Source organism: Pan troglodytes, chromosome 4 (assembly GCF_028858775.2).
Source record: "Pan troglodytes isolate AG18354 chromosome 4, NHGRI_mPanTro3-v2.0_pri, whole genome shotgun sequence".
Taxonomy (NCBI): Eukaryota; Metazoa; Chordata; class Mammalia; order Primates; family Hominidae; genus Pan; species Pan troglodytes.
This window is the reverse complement of record NC_072402.2, coordinates 147,756,955-147,776,821: the sequence shown is the minus strand read 5'-3', so window position 1 is coordinate 147,776,821 and position 19,867 is coordinate 147,756,955. Positions and strand designations below refer to the sequence as shown.

The window sequence follows — 19,867 nt, the reverse complement described above, 5'->3', positions numbered from 1 at the left end:
GGAGATGCCTGGGCCCGAGGTCAAACCTAAGAAACTAAGGTCTCTGAAGTAGGGTCTAAGCATCTGTATTTTGAGCAACCTCCCCACCAGACCCCAGTGGGCTTGTTGCCCAGATGGGAATCCACAATGTAGCCTAGTAAACACCTCCACTGACAGGGCCCCCCAAGCACCATTCCACAACTCTGGGTACACCCACTTGGCTGTCACCTCCAAGTGATGCCACTCCCATCACAGCCCCCAAGATCTACAGCTCTCCCTGTGCTGTCAGCTGCTTCTCATGAGATGATCCCCTGTCGCATGAACACAATTCCCTGAGCAGGCTCTGATCTGCCCAGAGTAGAAGCATTAAGCATCTCCTTCAGACACAGCTTCTGTTAAAGTAGTTGGGAACTGGATTCTCTTTTTACAGCTAGATCCCCCTGCTGACTCATGTGCTTCATTGAAGGCTCTGATAAGCCACCTCTCTCCCATTCAGTACCTGTTAAGGGGGGGGTTTCCGTCCCAAGATCTACCTGGGCCCACTCTGTCATCTAGTACATAACCTGTCCTGGAGCTAACCCAGTGCCACCTTGTCCACACCCTTCCACAGATTTCCCACTCAAAACCGTCCAAAAGGTCCCTCATCAGTCAGAATAAAATATGAACTGTTACTCTGGCCTAGAGAGCTCTATGTGATCTGGCCCCCCTGGGGAGCCCTCCAACACCCCCTCCTCTCAGCTCACTCTGTCTCCCCACTCACGGCCTTGGTGGTCCCTTGGCTGCGACACTCCTTCCCTGGCTTACCACTGGGCTCCTCCCTATCCTGCAGGTCTCAGTCTTCTCTGCCACCTCAGACAGCAGGTTCCTCCCTGTTACTTTCTATCTTAGGCCCTTATCTAATTTCTTCAGAGCCAATGCCACAAGCTGTGGTGACTTTATTTCCCCACTAAAATATACGGTCAACTAGGGAGGAACGACATCTTTGTCATTCTTTATACAAGCTCGCCCTTATACCCTCAACAGCTGATGCCCAGGATGTGGTAGGGTGCTTAAAAAATACTGACAGAAGACCCAGCCTCCCTCCCTAGCCCACGGGGTAGCACCTGACCCATGGGCAGCTATGCCAGAGGTTGCCCAGTGACCTAAGTCTAGTCCCCCAAAACTGAGCTGGATCAGTCCCTGTATGGGAAGTTCAACATTAGCAAATTCACTCCAAGCTCCCCCTAGTTATTTTCTTACCTGATGGGGGCACACCTTGTAGATTTTACCACCTGTGAAGTGACGGGGGGGCCGTATAGCTCTAGCTCCATTCTGTACAGATTCGTAGAGGGCCAACAAGGAGAAGCAGAGCTGGTCCTGGAGTAGAAGGACAAGATTAAAAACATAAGGGCGAATGCTAAGGGACCACAGCTGGTGCTCAGCATCACACACTCACCCAACACCCAAAGCAAAAGAATAAACTGCCTGGGTCAGAGCGGGCCTTGGAGCCTCATCAGCCCAACCTCCTCTAGGTACAGGTAAGCAATTGGAGGCCCTGAAAGGATTAGGTCACAGACAAAGCCAGCCAGACTGCTGATCAAGCTGCCAGACTCTGAGGCCTGAGTCCTTTCACTTTTTACAGGGCAAAGAAACCATCAAAGGGGAGCTAACATTTGAATCTGATCTTAAAGGAAGCATAACATTTTCAACAGCACAGAAATATGAAAGGGAAAGTAAATAATGTATGAATAAAACACACAGACACATACACTATGTAACAGCAGGCATTTTCTAAGAGCTTGCATAGGTAGTAACCAGACACTGTGTAAAGTGCATTCCTTACAACAATCTCACAAGGTTAGTATTTTGGTTATTTCCATTTTACAAACAAGGAAAATGAAGCTCAAAATATAAAGCAGTTTATCCAAGGTCACACACAGTAAGGAGGAGAGCCAGGATTCCTGACCCCAGAGCCTAGGCTCACAACCTTCAACAGGAGGAACTGCTAGAGGCCAGGCCCCACATACATGTCACATCTAGCTGTTGACCATCTCCTAGGCATCCCTGACTGCTAGCACCTTGTGTCCAAGGCAGATGCCATCACAGATATTCATATCCCTGCCCTGCAAAGTGGACCAATCGCCTACTCCAGAAGCCCCGATATCCACCACTGCCCTTGACACTCACCTTGGAGTCTTCTGCCCCAAAGGGGATTCCACACTGCCTTAGCAGGTGCTGCAGCTTCTCTTCACTGTAGGAGCCAATCTCATCAAGCTTGCAGGTGCCCTCCTGGAGCAGCCTCACCAAGGCACTGCCACTGCCTGCAAGAGACAACAGTGCTGGTGGGAGGGTGCTGCTGCCAGTCACCAGAGGCCAAGGCTAGGCCCACAAAACAGCAAACAGTGGAAGCCAGCTCTGCACCAAGCCCTCCCCCAGTGCTGGCAGAGGTGGAACTCAAGTCAGGTCCATGCTTTCTGCAGATATTTGAAATCTATTAGAACTGGCTTTCTGCCCTGGAACATCTGAGTGAGATATCCTGCAGACAGCCACTGAAAAAAACCCTAAAATAAGTCAGCTTTTAATCCAGTCTTCTAAGGTTTTTCAGAACCAAGACCTCAGATGCTTACCATGACTGCATCAATAAGAAGAGAACAGCAGCTCTCGTTTTAAAAGTGCCCTCTACACAACGTTCCTGAACCTGGCTAGCACAAGAGAACTATGTGGGGGCACCTTAAAAAAATAATCCCTGGGGGCCGGGTGCGGTGGCTCACACCTGTAATCCTAGCACTTTAGGAGGCCGAGGCAGGTGGATTATCTGAAGTCAGAAGTTCGAGACCAGCCTGACCAATATGGTGAAACCCCATCTCTTCTAAAAATACAAAAAATTAGCCAGGTGTGGTGGTGTGGTGGCGTGCGCCTATAGTCTCGGCAACTTGGGAGGCTGAGACAGGAGAACTGCTTGAACCCGGAAGGCAGAGTTGCAGTGAGCCCAGATCACAACACTGCACTCCAGCCTGGGCAACAGAGCAGGACTCCGTCTCAAAAAAAAAAAAAAAAAAAAAAAAAAGATGCCTGGGCCCTTAAAATATTAGTAGGAATATGAGGTGGACCTCAGTATCTTTTTATTTTTATTTATTTTTCTTGAGACGGAGTCTCGCTCTGTCGCCCAGGCTGGAGTGCAGTGGCGCAATCTCGGCTCACTGCAATCTCCACCTCCCGGGTTCACGCCATTCTCCTGCCTCAGCCTCCTGAGTAGCTGGGACTACAGGCGCCCGCCACCATGCCCTGCTAATTTTTTGTGTTTTTAGTAGAGATGGTGTTTCACCGTGTTAGCCAGGATGGTCTCGATCTCCTGACCTCGTGATCCGCCCGCCTGGGCCTCCCAAAGTGCTGGGATTACAGGCGTGAGCCACCGTGCCCAGCCTCAATATCTAATATTAGGAAGCACTGTTTGAGAACCAGTGGATCACAACATATTAAGTGATTACAATATCAATTAAGTGGGTCATATCCAAAAATTCAAAAATGAAATAAGATAGAAAATAAAGTGTATTGCACTTGGTAAAGAAAAATACTGTTTTGGGAATGTTTCAGTTATACACACTTGCATATGTACGAATATCATTCTGCGTCATGACACAAAATGTATTTCTCACTATGAGTTACAGTTAAAAAAGGCGGCTATCACTCTAACCGCATTAGCTCACTTTATCTTCAGTGATCTAGGAAGTGGGTAGCTATTATCACACCCTCTTTGTAAAAGAAGCAACAGTGGCTTAGGGCAATGATGGGACCTGACAGAGGGTCACACAGCTAAGTGGCAAAGCTGGGAATCAAACTCAAGCTGTTAGAAACCTATCATCTTACCCGCTAGTCCAGGGTTTCTCAATGTCTAAGCCATAAAACTAGCTGCAAAACCATCTGGGAGGCCTGTTTTGAAGGCAGATTCCTTGGCCTGCCCCTACACTTGCTCAATGAAAACCTTTGGGGATGGAGCCTTATCAGCATTTTTTATAGGAGTTCTGCTACTCAGTGTGTGTATCCCAGAAGGCTGACAATGAGCTGTGCGCCCCTGCTATGTAAGATGGAGGACAGCTCTTCAAAACTCTGCACCACAGCTTTAAACTCTAGGGGATTTTGACACGGGCTGTTATTATCTTTCTGAAAGAAGTCCTCCAGCGGGGCCTGGCCCTCTCGCTACCACTGTGCTATCTTGCCATGGACAACGTCCCAGACTCTTGACTGAGCCCTTTTTTGACCCCAGTCAGCCACCAGGTGGCCTTACCAGGTACTGGCTGCACATCCAGGTTTTTGTCTTTCTCAGTGTTGACGACCACAGCTCCTCTCATGAGTGGTGGGAAGAAGGGGGCAATAACAGACGCATCAAATTTGGTGATAGGGATGCTGGCAGGAAATGCCACCTGCTCAATCACCTCTGTCTCCATCGTGGCCCAAAAGTCCTCCACATTTACCTCATTAGAGCCCAGGAATTCAGGCCAGGTGAACTAGAAGGTCAGGATAAAGAAGGTCAAACTGTGGGAGTCACAGAACATCAGCAACACAACAGTCTACCCTGTCATTATACACACAGGGAAGCCAAGGCTTGGTGAAGGGAAGTCAGACAGCCAGGCACTGCCACGGGGCCTTGAATTTGACAGCTCTGTACCCACCTGCCTTTTGGTCACATTTCTTTCCCTCACACCATAGTACTCTCCCAGACATGAATAGTTCCTAAATCCCTTCTGTTTCTATACCTTTGTTCATGTCATTTTCCCTGTCTTACAAAGAAAGTGGAGCTACCATTTGAGTACCTGTTATGTGCCAGACACTTTGTAATGAACTACTAAAAAACAAGTCTGGGGATGGCTGAGGTGAGTATTCAAGCACTCGAAGAGACAGAACAATCATGTCAACACAGGTCTAGTTCCAAAGCCCAAACCCTTACTGCTGATACCAGGCTGGCAAGAACGAGCAGAATCCTATTGAGTAAAATTCCAGCCATTTTCCAAGGCCCTGTGGATTGCCGACATCCTCCCACACATCATCAGCACACAGCTATCTCCTCTACCCAGGGCAGCATTTACTTATCTCTTATAGACATCTATGAATAGCGCTTGTGCTACTCAATTTTTCTTCTTGCAATGCCCTCTTATATGGCTCTCAAAACGTGACCCGGATCCTAATACCTCAATCACAGTTGTATAGGTTACTTATTAGAAATGTAAAAACCTTGGCCACATCTTGAGCTGTATGAACTAAACTCCTAATTTTGCATTTAAAAAAGTTTCCTCAGAGTAATGGTTCTCAAAGGGTGGTCCTGGACAAGCAGCAAGAGTATCATCTGAAAACTTGTTAGAAATGCAAATTCCTGGCCCCACTCCAGATCTCCTGAGTCAGAAATCCTGTGGGTGGGACCCAGCAAGCCCTCCACTTTAAAAAGTTGTGAGAACCACTGCCCTATGTAGTTCTTATACCCACTAAAGTCCAAGAACCACTGCTCCCCATAAAGGCTCCTCTCCTCACCTTATTCCTCTTTGTTCACCACCTCACAGGGGTGCTTAGTGCATGCTCTGTGTAAATGGCACACCTAGGGGAATGAGGCCAGCTGAGTCTATCCTCTCCACAAGGAGCAAGGGAACAGGAAATGCCAACCCAGTACACAAACTAACCACAGGGTCCTCCTTTATACAACTCCGAGAGAGGGGCTGACAAGTCTCTTCATGGATAACAGCATATTTAAGTTTTCTTCAATAACTTCCTGTTTTAGTTCATAGACTTCAGGATACTCTCTCCACACACATACCACACTACTCTCCACACACAGAACAAAGAAGTACCTCTATGAAAGTAGCTGGTACCACTGAAGGGAAGAGACAAGCAAACTGAGAGTGAAGGGAATGCTACTCCATTCTGGGACAGAGAAGCCTTGATTGGGACAGGACGGGTGCCAGGCAGGACTAGGAGATGGCACCTTTGCAGGGAGGTGGGCCTCTGTCTATTCTTGGAAACCATAAACTTGCTGTGGCCAGATATGATCAGAAGAAACAGAACTCAGAGTCATAGGAGGTACTGGTGAGAATGGCAGTGCTTAGGGTGCAGACTCCACAGTCAGTGGCTGAGAAAGAGCAAGGTCAATCTCAGCCCCACCCTTCTCTGGCTGGGTGAGCTTGGGCAAGGCCCTTGGGCTTCAGTGCCTATGTCTATAAAAACCTCATGGGGTTGTAGGGAAAATTAAGTCATATAGTAAAGCACTTAGCACAGATTAAGAACTTGGCATAGTAATAAAATGCTCAATAAATCTTAGCTGCATTATTATTAACACTACTACTAGGCAAGCAGATTTGAATCAATCTGGAAACAGCCTCTAGATGAGATAACACAAACAAAATGGTTTAGTTGCCTGGTTTTTTACTTGGGAAGTAAAAGACAGGACTATGCATTCAACCCTTAATATGTCTAGTGGTCCTGCCAGAATACACCAAAGCTGTTCTCTACAGGTTCTGCACCTGCCTGATCAGTGAACACATGAGATCCAAGTCCAGTACCTGAAAGTCAGCTCATGTCCCAGGCTCTTGTTTACTATGGTAGAGTTCAGAGATGGAAACCTCACACTCCTATGCAACTACTGGCATATTCAAGGGGCAGTGCCTGCCTGTGAGTGTAGACCAGACCTCATGGCATGATCACAGGGAAAAGTAATCTATGGGATTCTTTTTTAAACTCTAAAGAAGGTTAAGGAAGATTTCCTATTGTTCTGTTTGCTAAGAGTTTTATCAGAAATATGGGTGTAGAATCACACTGGACAACTTTTTTTTCCCCATACATTTAATGAAATTATCATATAGGGTTTCCCCTTTAATCAGTTAAGTAGTGAATTACATTAACATATTTCCTACTGATGAAACAACCTTGCTTTCCTGTGATCAACTTTGTCATGATGCATTACTGTGTTAGATCTGATTTGCTATTATTTTATTCAGACTTTCATCTATATTCATGAGTACATTCAGCCCCAATTTCTTCTCTTACATCAAATGTCTGATTTGGTTTCCAAAGTTATACAACCTTATATGATGAGTTGGGGAAACATGCCCACTTTTGTTACTTGCCTATGTTTGGAATAATATTTCTTGGATATTTGTTCTAATTAATCTATGAAGCCATCTGAGTTTGATGTTATTATTGTGTGAAAATTTTTCAGTTCAGAAGCTAAGTCAGCTCAGGTCACTCTTTTCCTCCAGCCCCTTCAGTGGTTCTCCATTTCACTCTGTGTAAGTCCTTAAAATAGCCCACGTTACCCTACATAGCGTCGGCCTCCTGCACTGTCTGGACCTCATACACCCCACCACTCCCTCCCTCCCTCCCACACTCTGAGCTGCACCACTGGTCTCCTTGCTGGTCCTCAATCATGCCCAGCAAGCCTTCCTCAGACCATGTTCTTGCTGTTCCCTCTGCCTGGAATATTCCTCCACAAAGCCACATGGGTTTCAGATCTCTACTCAAATGCTACTGTATCAGAGAGGCCTTCCCCCCTCACTGCCCTCTATAAAATACAAATGCCCTTTCCCATGACACTGTTCTCTCTCTCTTACCCAGCTTTACTGTGCTTCACAGCACTCACTACTCCTGGACAGATATTTGTTTCCTGTGTCCTCCAAACCAGAAAGTGAGCTCCATGAGGACAGAAACTTTGTTTAACTACTATCTCCCATGTGTCTAAAACATGCATTTAGTTTATGTTCAATATATTTACTATATATATTTTTTGATACTTATTCACTGGATAAATACATTTTTCAAGTGAGTAACTGAATAAACAAATGCCTCCATTTCCATCTGGCATTCCCTAAATGAAATCTTGGGCTGTGGGAGGAAAAACTCACTTGCCTCACCTAGACAGGACTGGAGCTATCCACCCCCTGGGGATATCATATAGGAAGGGAGGTGCCAAAATGAGAAAATTCCGCAGGTCCCTCACGGTGGCTAAGAGGCACTTACCTCCACGCTCTTCAGTGCTAGCACATTCTCTTCACTCCTCTGAGCCATTTCCACTTTGGGGGCCACACCACAGATGCCACAGATCATGTCATTGTAGTCTCGGACAGTGAGGCACTCAAAGGCCCAATAGCCATTGCACAGCAGCTCCTGCAGCTGGCTCAGCTCCTCCGAGGTCAGAGTCTTCTCTGGAAGAAGAGCAAGAACACTGAGAAGGGCACAGAAAAAGACACTGAAGCCACTAGGGATGAGCCAGTGGGTAGTAAGTAGAGCAATTCTGCCAGACTGATTCACCTTAAAGAACACTCCAGTGTACTACCTACCCTGAGGGTCAGGGATCTGGCCTGCAAGTGCTCAGGTGGCAACCCAAAGAGCAATTCCCACTGGAGTGATAGCTGCCTTGTACTAAGTACTAGATGCTGTGCTGAAAGCTTTGGATATGTTATGTCATTAATCTCACCTCAATTTAATTCTTTATGAATGAGGAGCTATTATCCTCATTTTATAACTGGAGAAACAGAGGCACAAGAATAACTTGCTCAAAATCACACTGCAACAGTGGCAGAGCCAAGACTGAAACACAGGCCCATGTAACTCTAGCACCTTTGCTCTACTCCATCTGTTCTCACAGCAGGTAAGGTAGAGGGGGATTGGAGCCTATAGGAATGGGATGGGAAAAGCACTAATAGGAGTAAAGAGGGCATGGAGGAAAAATATTCTAGACAGAAAGGATGGTCCTCACTCTTAGGTCTTGGCATGAGCCTTGGGACTGGAAGCAGATATCCAGGAGCTGTGTGGTCAGAATGAGTCTAACATGCAATGGGGCCAAGTCTCCCTATGACCAAAGAAGGTACTTCTACAAGTCACTCGTAATCTCTTGCTAAGGGTCCCTGGATGCACAGAAAGATTCATGCTTTCCAAAATTAGTTTGGCATTTGTAAAATTCAAAAGGAAGAGTGTATTAGGAAGTCAAGAATGTTTCCTTTTCAAAATAATCAGACTCTTCTTCAAAATGAGTCTTTTAACCAAATGCCATCACTGAAAATTCCCAGGGAGCTTAGGACTAACCTTGGGAAAGGGAAGAAAACAACTTTTACCTGTCTGCTCCTGCACCGACTTCAGAACAACATTGATGGACACTCTGGGGTCCTCTCCGAGCTTGATCTGATTTCTGATTGCAAAAAGCAAGTCCAGGCTTACCAGCAGCTTGTTCCCCACATTAAAGAGACCTGCAGGTTAAGAAGAGGCAACAAGGAAATTAATGTATCATACACAACGGCAAAAAATAGAATACACACCAGCTGGGTGCGGTGGCGCGTGCCTGTAGTTGCAGGCACTTGGGAGGATGAGGCAGGAGGATCGCTTGAGCCCAGAAGTTGTCGACTAGCTTGGGTAACACAGTGAGAGACTCCATCTCAAAAAAACAAAACAGGCCAGGTATGGCCTGTAATCTCATGCCTGTAGTCTCAGCACTTTGGGAGACCTGTAGTCTCCCAAGGTGGGAGGATCGCTTGAGCCCAGGAGTTCAAGACCAGCCTGGACAACACAGCAAAGCCCCATCTCTATTTTATTCAAGTTATATATCTTAAAAAAGGCAAAACAAAAACCCCACAACTAAATGCCCATCAATAGGGAAAGGGTTAATTAATTTATGGTGAATTCATAAAATAGAAAGCATTAAAAAGAATAAAGTATTCCAACATGGAATCCATTTTTTTTTAAAAAGAAGTAGATCTAACTGTTCTGACACAAAGTTGCCTATAATACATCAATAAACAAACAAACAAACAATAATGAAATAGTACATATAGTAGATCTTTTTTTCCCTCAATAAAAAAAAGAAACACTTTCTTCCCACCCAGCTCAGTCCTCAGGACCAAAGGTATCACTCTTCCTTTACACCTCACACAACTTCACCTGGGGAAAGGCCAGGAGCATCCTTTAGCTCATGAATGTGTAAGGGGTACAACAAAGGCTATGAAATCACTCCAACACCAAATCCTGAAATGAATGAATCTGAGGAATTTAAGCGCAGTCAATTTAAGACAAATAAAAGTGGGTGATTTTATATGTGCACAAAACATAATGCACTAATCTGCACAAAAGCTAATTTTGGAATATGTGTTCCCAGTGAAGAAGGGTAAGGAGAAGTGCAAAGGCTGAAATCACAAGGGAGAGCAAAGCTCTGGTCCCATACAAATATTTTTTAAAAAGCAAAAAAGTCATGACGCCCCCAGAAATCACCAAGTACAAATGTAAAAGACAACTGATATCACATTCTGACAGGCTAGAGGTAAAACGGAATAAATAGAGCGATAAACTGGGAGAAAACTGTCAACAAAAAAGCCCAAAAGAAGAATGAAAACACAAAAGAAATTTACTATAGAAAAAAAACCCATAAAGGATCATAAAAAGGACATATACTCTACCTACTACAAAGAAATACAACAAATTACCTGATTATACACAAGTTTTTACCTATAAAATTGATAAACTTAAAAAAATTATAATATTTACAAAAACAAAGTCAACAAACTTAATTATATTTCTATACTAGCAATGAATAGCTAGAAATTGAACCATGTCATTTAGCACTGAAAAAAAAAAGTAAAATACTTATATGTAAGTCTACCAAAATATGGGCAGGACCTATATGCTGAAACTAGAAAAACTGACAACCTATTAAAATGGAGAGAAAGACTATGGACTGGAAGATTCAACATTGTTAGGCATGTCAAAATTTCCCAAATTGATGTGTACAGATTGAACACAATTCAATTAAAATTCAAGCAGGACTTTGTAGATATTGACAAGCTGACTCTACAATTTATACGGAGACACACCTATTAGAATGGCTGAAAAACAAAAACAGATAATGCTAAGTATTGGCATGTAGAGCAAACTGTAACTTTTACGCTTTGTGGGAACGAATGCAAAATGGTACAGCCACTTTGGTAATGCAGTTTTCTTATAAAATTAAACACACACTTACCACATGACCCAGCAATCTGACTCCTAGGTATTTACCCAAGAGAAATGAAAACTTAGGTTCACACAAAAGCTGGTACACAAATATTTGTAGCAGCTCTATTTGTAACTGCCAAACACCGGTAGCAAACCAAATATCCTCCCATGGGGAACAGATAAACAACCTGTGGTACATCCACACCACAGAAAACTACTCCACAATAAAAAGGAATAAATCACTGATAAACACAATATGGATGACTCTCAAAGGATTAACTTACTGAAAGAAGCCAGACTCAAAAGGCTACGTGCCATAATTGCTTTTACATGACATTCTGGGAAAGAGAACACTATATGGATAAAGATGAGATCAAACAGTTACCAGAGGTTGGGGGAGAGGGATGGGTTTAAATACAAAGGAACAGTAAAAGAGAATGTTTTGGGTGATAGACCTGTTCTATATATTGATTGTGAAGGTAGTTACACCACTTAGTGCATCTGTCAGAACTTATGGAACTTGGAGCAACACACTTAACTACATGTAAATTTTAAAATACATCTTGACTAAATAAATATATAATCCTGAGTACTAGCCTGGATAGACAACAGGGTAATAGGCACTTTTGTTAACTGTTGGCAAGAGCATAAAATAGTACAAACTCAATCTAATAATATAAGACATTAAAAACATGAATTCAAAATAAAGCACCATTAAGTTCTAAGACAAAGAGAATACATCAAAAATACACTTTCATCTTCAGCACTCAATTCTACAAACAAAACTTAGGATTTGACCAAAGTCTTAAAATGGCTGGTACACGGTGAGTGTTCCACAAATGCCTGATGTTGATGAATAATAGGGGAGGAAAGGGTAAATGTGCAGCAATTCCACTTCTGAGTATTTGTCCAAAAGACAAATTAGGGCTGTACACAAAGACTGAATCACAAAAGTGTAAACTGGAGCACCATAATCCCTATAAAAATGGTCATGTACTTCTCTACTTGCTGGCACAGGAAGATGCCCACGATGTACCCCTAAGTTTAAAAAGCACATTCCAAAACAACATCTAGCACAACCGTACTTTTGTTCAAAGAAAGACTATAAACCTATACATCCTATAATTTCTTATATTCTGCACAGATGAATAAACATTTCTGGAAGATTGATCACATCGTTAAATAAGTGTTTATCTCATGGCAGTAGCAATGCTCTTGATTTTTTGTTTCCTCTTTTTATTTGTCTGCATTTTCCAGCCCTTCCACAATGAAGATCTGTTATTTTAAAGATCCCAGTTGAGAGCTTCAACACTTGAGAGGTCAAAGTCATCTTGTGGGACTAAGACATTTAGGAAGACTCCCCCTTCCTCAGAAGCCCCATCTGAGAAGGCCCAGTCCTCAAAGGGCCAGAGGTCTCATCCATAGAGGCAGTTCCCAAGCCTGCTTTGGGATGCTCTGAGGGAAGAGAAGGTTGGCACCCACCTGTGTAGATGTCTATGAAGCTGTGCAGGGCCAGACAATGGGGGTTCAGACACATCTTCACCTGGGCAGTCACTGTCTGCAGACGGCTGGCTGTCAGCAGCCAGCACTCCTGGGGCCCAGCCAGGGAGCTAGTACCAGAAACATCACCAACAAAAAAAAAGAAGGGAAAGAGACTTCTTTATGGAGTTCCAGGGCTCAGTGATCAATGGCAAATTCTCATTTGCTGGAGCTTAGGATTTTCTAGGTAGGTATTTCCACTTTGTTGGAATCTGTGGAATCGTCCCTACAATTAATGTAACTCTGAATTTATTACATAATTTAACCAATCCCAATGAACTCCCAAACCTAAATATTGTGTGGGGCAGTCCAGATGTAAACTAAATCCTAATCTGGTGATAACTTTCAGGCATTTCAACAGAAATGATAATTACCAATTACTTTACTTTCAGCAATCAGAAAGTTAAAGGAAGCCTAAAAACGGCAGAGAATAACATCTTCACAGTTATAGTTTTAATGTTTTCTGAAGAAAAGAGCAGTATGAGCCAAATGGGATGGGGCAGCTAGGGGCAGAGTTAAGGGGTGCTTACTTTTGTCCCCCTTTGAATAATGGGCTGCTACAGAGAAGGCACTGCGTGGATGGAGACTCATAATAATTCGACCAAGAGGTTTGCTCGATGGTGACTGTCTCCTCACTCACGTTGGACAAGATAAGTCGAGAGCTGTTGAGTTCATGAATCAAGGCGAAGACCTCAGCCAGCTCTGACTCATTCTCAGGAATCTGCAGGACTTTGCGCAGCAGCTGCAGTGTGGACTGGCGCTGGATCTCCCTCTGGGCTGTGCTCAGGGGCTCTGTGGCATTCAGTACATCTGGGAGTGGTGAGCTCACCTCCTGGGAAGAGAGTGGATTGATCACCAAGCACTCAGAGCAAGAAAAGAGCCAGCTTCAGGCTAAAATAATAAAAGTCTGGGAGCAGCAGACAGATGGGGCCCATGACTGATAGGTGGCAAACCTAGGTTCCTAACCAGCTCAGCTAATAACTCACTGTGTGACTAAAGGCTGGTTATTTTTCTCTGTGGGGCTCAGTTTCTCTACAGGTTGAGCACCCCGATCCAAAATGCTCTGAAATCTGAAATTTTTTGACCACTGAGACAACATTCAAGGGATATGCTCATTAGACATCTCAGATTTTGAATAACTGGATTAGGGATGCTCAAGCAGTATGTATTCTGCAAATATTGCAAATTATGAAATAATCCAAAACACTTCTGGTATCAAGCACTTCAGATACGGGATAGTCAACCTGTATCAGTAAATGAGAGGATTATATACAACTCTTGGTAATGGATTCAACACTTAGCTCTCATTCATCAGGTATGGGGTTTAGAGGATAACAGACCCAGGTTTCAGTTCTGGATATGCCACTTAACAGCTGTTTATGTGGGACCCAAGGCAATTTACTTAATCTTTCTGAGTCTCAATTTCCTCATCTGTGAAATGGGGCATAAAAATAGTAATCTCTTAGAGCCATTATACAGATTAAGTAAGATATTATAAGTAAAGCACTTAGCACAATGCCTATGGTGCAATGAAGGCTCTATGAATGATAGTTTTGATACAAAAACAAGTATCTGCACTGCTTAAAGTTATCTGTCTTTAATTCTCGGTGGCTTCTGGGTACAAGGTAATTTTGTATACCAGTCAGAGGCTTCCAGGAACAATGTTCTGAAATACTCATTAAAAATAGGTCTTTCTCAAGCAGGTCTCTCTTCAATGGAGCTTCTCCCTGATCCTTTTTGCCAAGGCTGCATAAATCACTCCCCGCTTTGTGTTCTCTGAGTGCACCCCTTGACTGCAGAATTCATCATCTGATAGCTGCTAAACCACCACCCTCCCCGCTTCAGTAAGGGTAGGATTCTGCTTATTTACTGATTCCCAACCAGCATGATGCCTGAGACACACATAAGATACTGATTCATATGTGATGGACATATTATACATGGCTCTGTAGAAGTTAAATGCTTAATGCTATAGTTTGGATGTTTACCGTCTCCAAATCTCATGTTGAAATGTGATCCCCAACGTTGGAGGCAGGTCCTAAAGGGAGGTACTTGGGTCAGGGGGGCAGATCCCTCATGAGTAGATTATCGTGGGGCAGGGGCAAGACAGGTGGTGAATGAGTTTCGCTTCCTCTTTCTGTATGTGATCTCTATGCATGCTGGCTCCCCTTGCCTTCCACCATGAGTGGAGGCAGTCTGAGGCCCTCACCAAAAAAGATGTTGGTGCTATGCTTCTTGTACAGACTGCCAAATTATGAGCCACATAAACCTCTTTGCTTTATAAATTGCCTAGCCTCAGGTATTCTTTTATAGCATCACAAAACAGACTAGGACACTTAATAAGGAGCTTTTTATTAACTCTGCATACCTATGACAACTTTCATTTGTAATAGCTTGGTTATCTTTCTCTCCCAATAGACTGTAAGCTCTTCAAGGGAAAGGGCCATGTCCTATTCATCTCTGAAAGCCTGGCCCATAGCAGGCATTCAATATATGCTGGCTGAGAGAATTAATTAATCAGTGGCTACAGAAGAGCTGACTAACACTAGAATGAGCTGCCCCGAGAGGCTGTGTGTTCTCAGTCATGACTATGAAACCACAGCTGGAAGACCACTTGGCAGGAATACTGTCCCGTGACTCTCGCCAGAGATGAAGGATAGAAAGGACTAAAGACCATTCCAGCTCAGAGATGTGAAAACATCTGGCTACCAGGGGGCTCCAAATGACAACACACAAGAAGGTCCCCGTGGTTCTGACCAGTGCTTTATTTTCTGGAAAGCAGTAATTACACTGTATTTCTCCAAACTTTAGGAGATTGGAAAGTGATGGAAGGTCTGCAGATGAGGGTCCTGGGGGTGGGCAGTTCTCAGTTAACCAAATACAGATGGATGTAAGTTTAAGAGTGGGATTTGAAATTGGCAAGAGGTCCCTAGATAATTTCCTATGTCACCTGAGAAGTTAAGTTCCTTCATCATCCTAGATCTAGAGAGTAACACCCACTTCCACTGCAAACCGCGCAAATAGCTAAAATGAACTGGAAGGAGAAAGGAACGCTCAGAGCTTCTACCTACACAGAACTCAATTCTATCTCCTAATTACAGATAGACACACTTTGTATATGTAAGCTCCAGGGTTAGAAGGTGCAGGAAAAACAGACATACCTGCCCTAGAAGAGATTGTGGTCTCACAGGGAGTTAAGAAAAGCAGTCAATATGGGGTGTGATCAATGCTATGGCAAGAAGAGCACATTGAAACCCACTGAAAATCCGGGAAGAAAGCTTACTTCCAGCAGCAGGCATCCAGTGGAGCAAGAGAATCTGATGAAAGCTACGGACCCATTTTGCATGCAATTTCAGGGATTTATAAACTCCTTGAAACTCAATTATCAGTCTTCTCTAAGGCTCCTGTCTCTAAGAGTAAAATGCCCAGATCCAATCTACCTTTCCCACCTTACTTTACCAATGGAGAAACTAAAGCTCGGGAGAGGGAAGCTTCCAACTCAGGGTCACTCCCAGCCCCAGTGTTTTTCCCACCAAGCCATTAGTGCCCACATACTTTGGTTCCACTTTCCTTTCTCACAAGGACAATAACCTCAGAACATCACCTCAAGCACAGAAACAGACTCTGGAGACCAGGGTGAGATTCATCATCAAAAAGGCCTCCCTCCATATACAAATAAACCTTTAAGCTTGAAGCAGTTCTCCCCACCTCTGTAGTCCTGTCTACTCCCAAACTCTCATCCCATAAATTCCCCTCTTGAAATAACTTTCCTCTAGGCTTCTCCCCGGCTCAAGGACATTCAGTAGGACCCCACTGACTAAAGAACAAACTGACAAGACCTTCCATGACATGGTTCCAAGATGCTTTTCACGTCTTATTTTCCGTAACACCCCTTCTCCCACCCCATGCCCCCACGCCATCTCCTCCAGCCAAATGGAACACTCTTCATGTTCACTCACACTTATCCTTATCACTCACACTTATCTTTATCCATACTCACACTTCATGTTCACTCACCAGACTACAGTCTAGTGGGAGAGACTTAAGTATGGCATGCCTTCCCCTTCCATTCAAAACGTGCCTGCCTTTCAAGGTCCAGCCTTGATCTGGAGTGACCAGGCTCCATCTCAGGTCCTGACCTGTTCTGTGTGCCATCCCCTCTTTCCCCAAGGCAGACCAGTGACATTTCTCTTCTCACCCTTATTTTAGTCCTTCCATTTGCTGCCTCAAGTGCCACCATTTTCTGTTCACTTTAAAAAACTCATATGGAAATTCTGAGGACCTCTGAAAATGCCCATTTTTCCTGGTAATAGTAATAATAATAATAGCAGCCCTAAGGAGCCAAGTGGAATGTATTTTACTACCCAAGTAGTTTGGCCCAACTTCAGAGAGGAGGGCTGCCTAGACTGCTAGAAATAAAGCTTTGATTAACTAAAAGCTTTCCAAGGAGCCTGAGAAAGCAGCGGTGGTCTAATCTGCAAAGTCTTAGGTTGGCATTCTCTATTTACCGAAACAGTAAATCAACTTACAGGTCTTGTATCAGGCCTCAGCGGTAAGAGGATGCAACCCTTTCGTCCCTCTCCTTTCACTCCTACTTAAGGCCTGTGCTACATCATTCTCTGCAGTGAGTGAACTCTTGGTTCTCAGAGATCAAGATACCTAGTCAACCCCTTCACCCTGGCAATGGGGACAAGGAGGCTCAGAGAAAAGGCGGCACTTGCTCAGGTTCAGAACCCACCAACTGGTTCCAGTTTGGATGCTCTAACTACCACCATGTACTTTAAAAATCTTCTTATTTCTACTAAGACAGGTTCACTAACAGAGCCCAGAACAGGCCAGGGGATGTGTTTGGGGGAAGGAACTCACGATAGCCTTGGTGGTTTTCTCAGTCCGGTCTTTGGCAAGGTTAACACCACAGCTGGGACAAATCCGAGGTTTGTGCCTGTTGGTGTAGACATAGCTACAAGAGGGATTCTTGCACTTTCCCCGGCCTCTTGATGTAGCCAGGCCCAAATCCTAAAAAAGTAAGACCAGTGTTCAATTCTACAAAAATTAAATTAAACCTGGGCAGAACCCAGAACCAGAATGAGCAGCTGACAGTAAATCAGAGAAGAGAGTGGCAACTGCAAACCAGATTCAGCCTAACTTCAAGAGCCTTAACCTTTTCTGCAGTTAACTCTTTTACTTTTAATACAGGCTGTAAATTTTTGGCAAATCCAGTCCAGTCCTTCCCTATCTGTGAAACAGGAGAGTTGACTCTCAATGGTCAGAAACTCAAATGCCTTCAGGGTCCAGGCAGTTGGTGGAGTAAAGCAGGTCTGTTTAAACAAAGAGTGCTTGAGACTGGTGAACTAAAGAGTTCAAGCCCTGCCTGAAGACAAACTGTGACTTACAGACTATTAAAGCTCAAAGCTCTAGCATCTAAGCTCCTATGACAAGTTACTATCTAATCAGCAGAAGAGAGGGTCTACTCAGGGGTAGTTCCCCCTAAATGGTAAATCTAGTTGCCTCCTGTAGCCAAAGGGAGTGGTGAGTGAAGGCATGGAAAAGGTAGTGATTATATTTAGGTCACAAGAGAAAGAAACCTGAGCAGATCTCCAGGATAAGAGACACATTCTCCTTAGGGATCAGGTCAGGCCAGACATTAACCCATCACATTGTGCTGTCTTGTTTGCTACTGAATCCCCAGTACAGATCCTGGCACAGAATATGGGCTCAATAAATATTTTTTGAAGGAATGAATGACCCTTTCTGAACCTGTCTGCCATTATGAGGCAAGACTTTAAAAAAATCTAGCTGTTCTCTCAAAATCTGTTCATCTTAATCAAATCAGCTAGAGAAACTGCCAAAAGACATCTGGCTGGTTGATACTTTAAGCATCAACAGAATTAGAGAATGTTGAGAGTGACAGATGCCCCAAAGATGTCTAAACCAATGCAGCACTTTATAGATAGTGAAACTGAGGACCACAGAAGGAAAGAATCTTGCCCAGTGGCATATGGCATGCTAGCAGCAGAGCCAGAACTCCTTTTGGACCAGGTCTCTCAGCTGTCTAGCATTTATTTCCCTGCTCTATGCTGCCTGCCCTACAAAAGGGTGATCCCAATGTCACACATTTGTCTATTAGGATGTTAATATGTGTTATGTTAAAAATAAAGGGAAAACCCTGTGGGAAACACTAGGCTAAACAAAATAAGCTGCTTTACTAAAGTACTTCTCTATTTTACTTTAAGATACTCGTGTTGAACTGGACTCTGTTTTAGGGAGAAAAAGGCAACGTCGCCTAAATGTACTGTGGAACACCCTTTCTAAGCTAAAAGGTTCCAAGACAGCTAAATGTTAAATCTGGACTAGATTCTCATCTCTGGCAACTCTCAATAAAAATACACTAATCTCAGCTGTCCTACACTTTATAAATCTCACCTGGAAAGAGACCAAAACAACCCAGCAGATTCATCCAGTAGCTATTATTTGCATCAGGGATGGGATCTTCATCATTAACAATCTATACCTGACCCTGTTCTCCATCCCAGCTACCACCACCCTCTCCCCCAGCCTCCTACTGACCTTCAACCACAAAATCAAAACAACCTCCATGTCAACCCACCACCACCTAGCTGCATACTTACCAATGTGACAGTGCAGCTGTACTTATATGGAGGAAACATATCGGGCTTGACCTCCACAACTTTCACCTGAGAAGTCCTGTTGGATGGGCCACTTGGTAGCTGTGGATCAGAACAAATTATTTAGTGCTTTTGAACCTTAGCCAAACTCCTGAGGTCCCATGTCCTGAAACGACTTGAGGGAATGCTTTCCTGGGGAATTTGTAGAGCTATTCTCCAAATGAGCCCTCTGGACTGCCAGTTGGCAGTCACCAGCCCACCAAAGGCTGAGTGTCATGCTCAAGTCCAGGCCTTGCCACATGCTTCTGTGCAGTTTCTAATACCATGTATTAGAAACACCATGAATCAGATTTACAACTACTACTGAGTTATAAAAGCACATAATAGCTTTTATACATATAAATACATGGTTGAACAACTTTGCATAGAAAGATGTCTGAAAGACTATTCACTAAAATGTCACAGGGTAAGAGGACAATCATGGTTGTTTCTCCCTCTTTACCACTATCTACAAAATTTGCTTTTTTTTTGGTAGCGATGTGGGTCTCACTATGTTGCCCAGGCTGGTCTTGAACTGCTGGACTCAAGCAATGCTCCCACCTCAGCCTCCCAAAGTGCTGGGATTACAGGCATGAGCCACCAAGCCTGGCCTCAAATGTTTTATAAGGAATGTATATTTTACTTATATAGCTAAAAAAAAGAAAGAAAAGATAAAGCATACAAAATTAAAATTATTCTATAATAATGAATTTAAGTTGATTTTCTGAATATCTCATGTACCTCTT

At 43.8% G+C, this 19,867-nt stretch overlaps 1 protein-coding gene across 2 annotated transcripts in view; it reads right to left on the bottom strand.

Annotated features, from left to right (window-relative positions):
- HMGXB3 (HMG-box containing 3) overlaps positions 1-19,867 on the bottom strand; it is a 53,189-nt gene that overhangs the window by 3,225 nt on the left and 30,097 nt on the right. For both annotated transcript variants that reach the window (XM_009449938.4, XM_063810811.1), the window contains 9 exons: positions 19,086-19,184; positions 17,323-17,472; positions 12,987-13,288; positions 12,400-12,527; positions 9,051-9,182; positions 7,957-8,141; positions 4,244-4,463; positions 2,146-2,279; positions 1,219-1,335 (listed from right to left, as the gene is read on the bottom strand). In XM_009449938.4, coding sequence (XP_009448213.1) covers positions 1,219-1,335; positions 2,146-2,279; positions 4,244-4,463; positions 7,957-8,141; positions 9,051-9,182; positions 12,400-12,527; positions 12,987-13,288; positions 17,323-17,472; positions 19,086-19,184 — 1,467 coding nt within the window. The remainder of the gene's footprint in view (positions 1-1,218; positions 1,336-2,145; positions 2,280-4,243; positions 4,464-7,956; positions 8,142-9,050; positions 9,183-12,399; positions 12,528-12,986; positions 13,289-17,322; positions 17,473-19,085; positions 19,185-19,867) is intronic.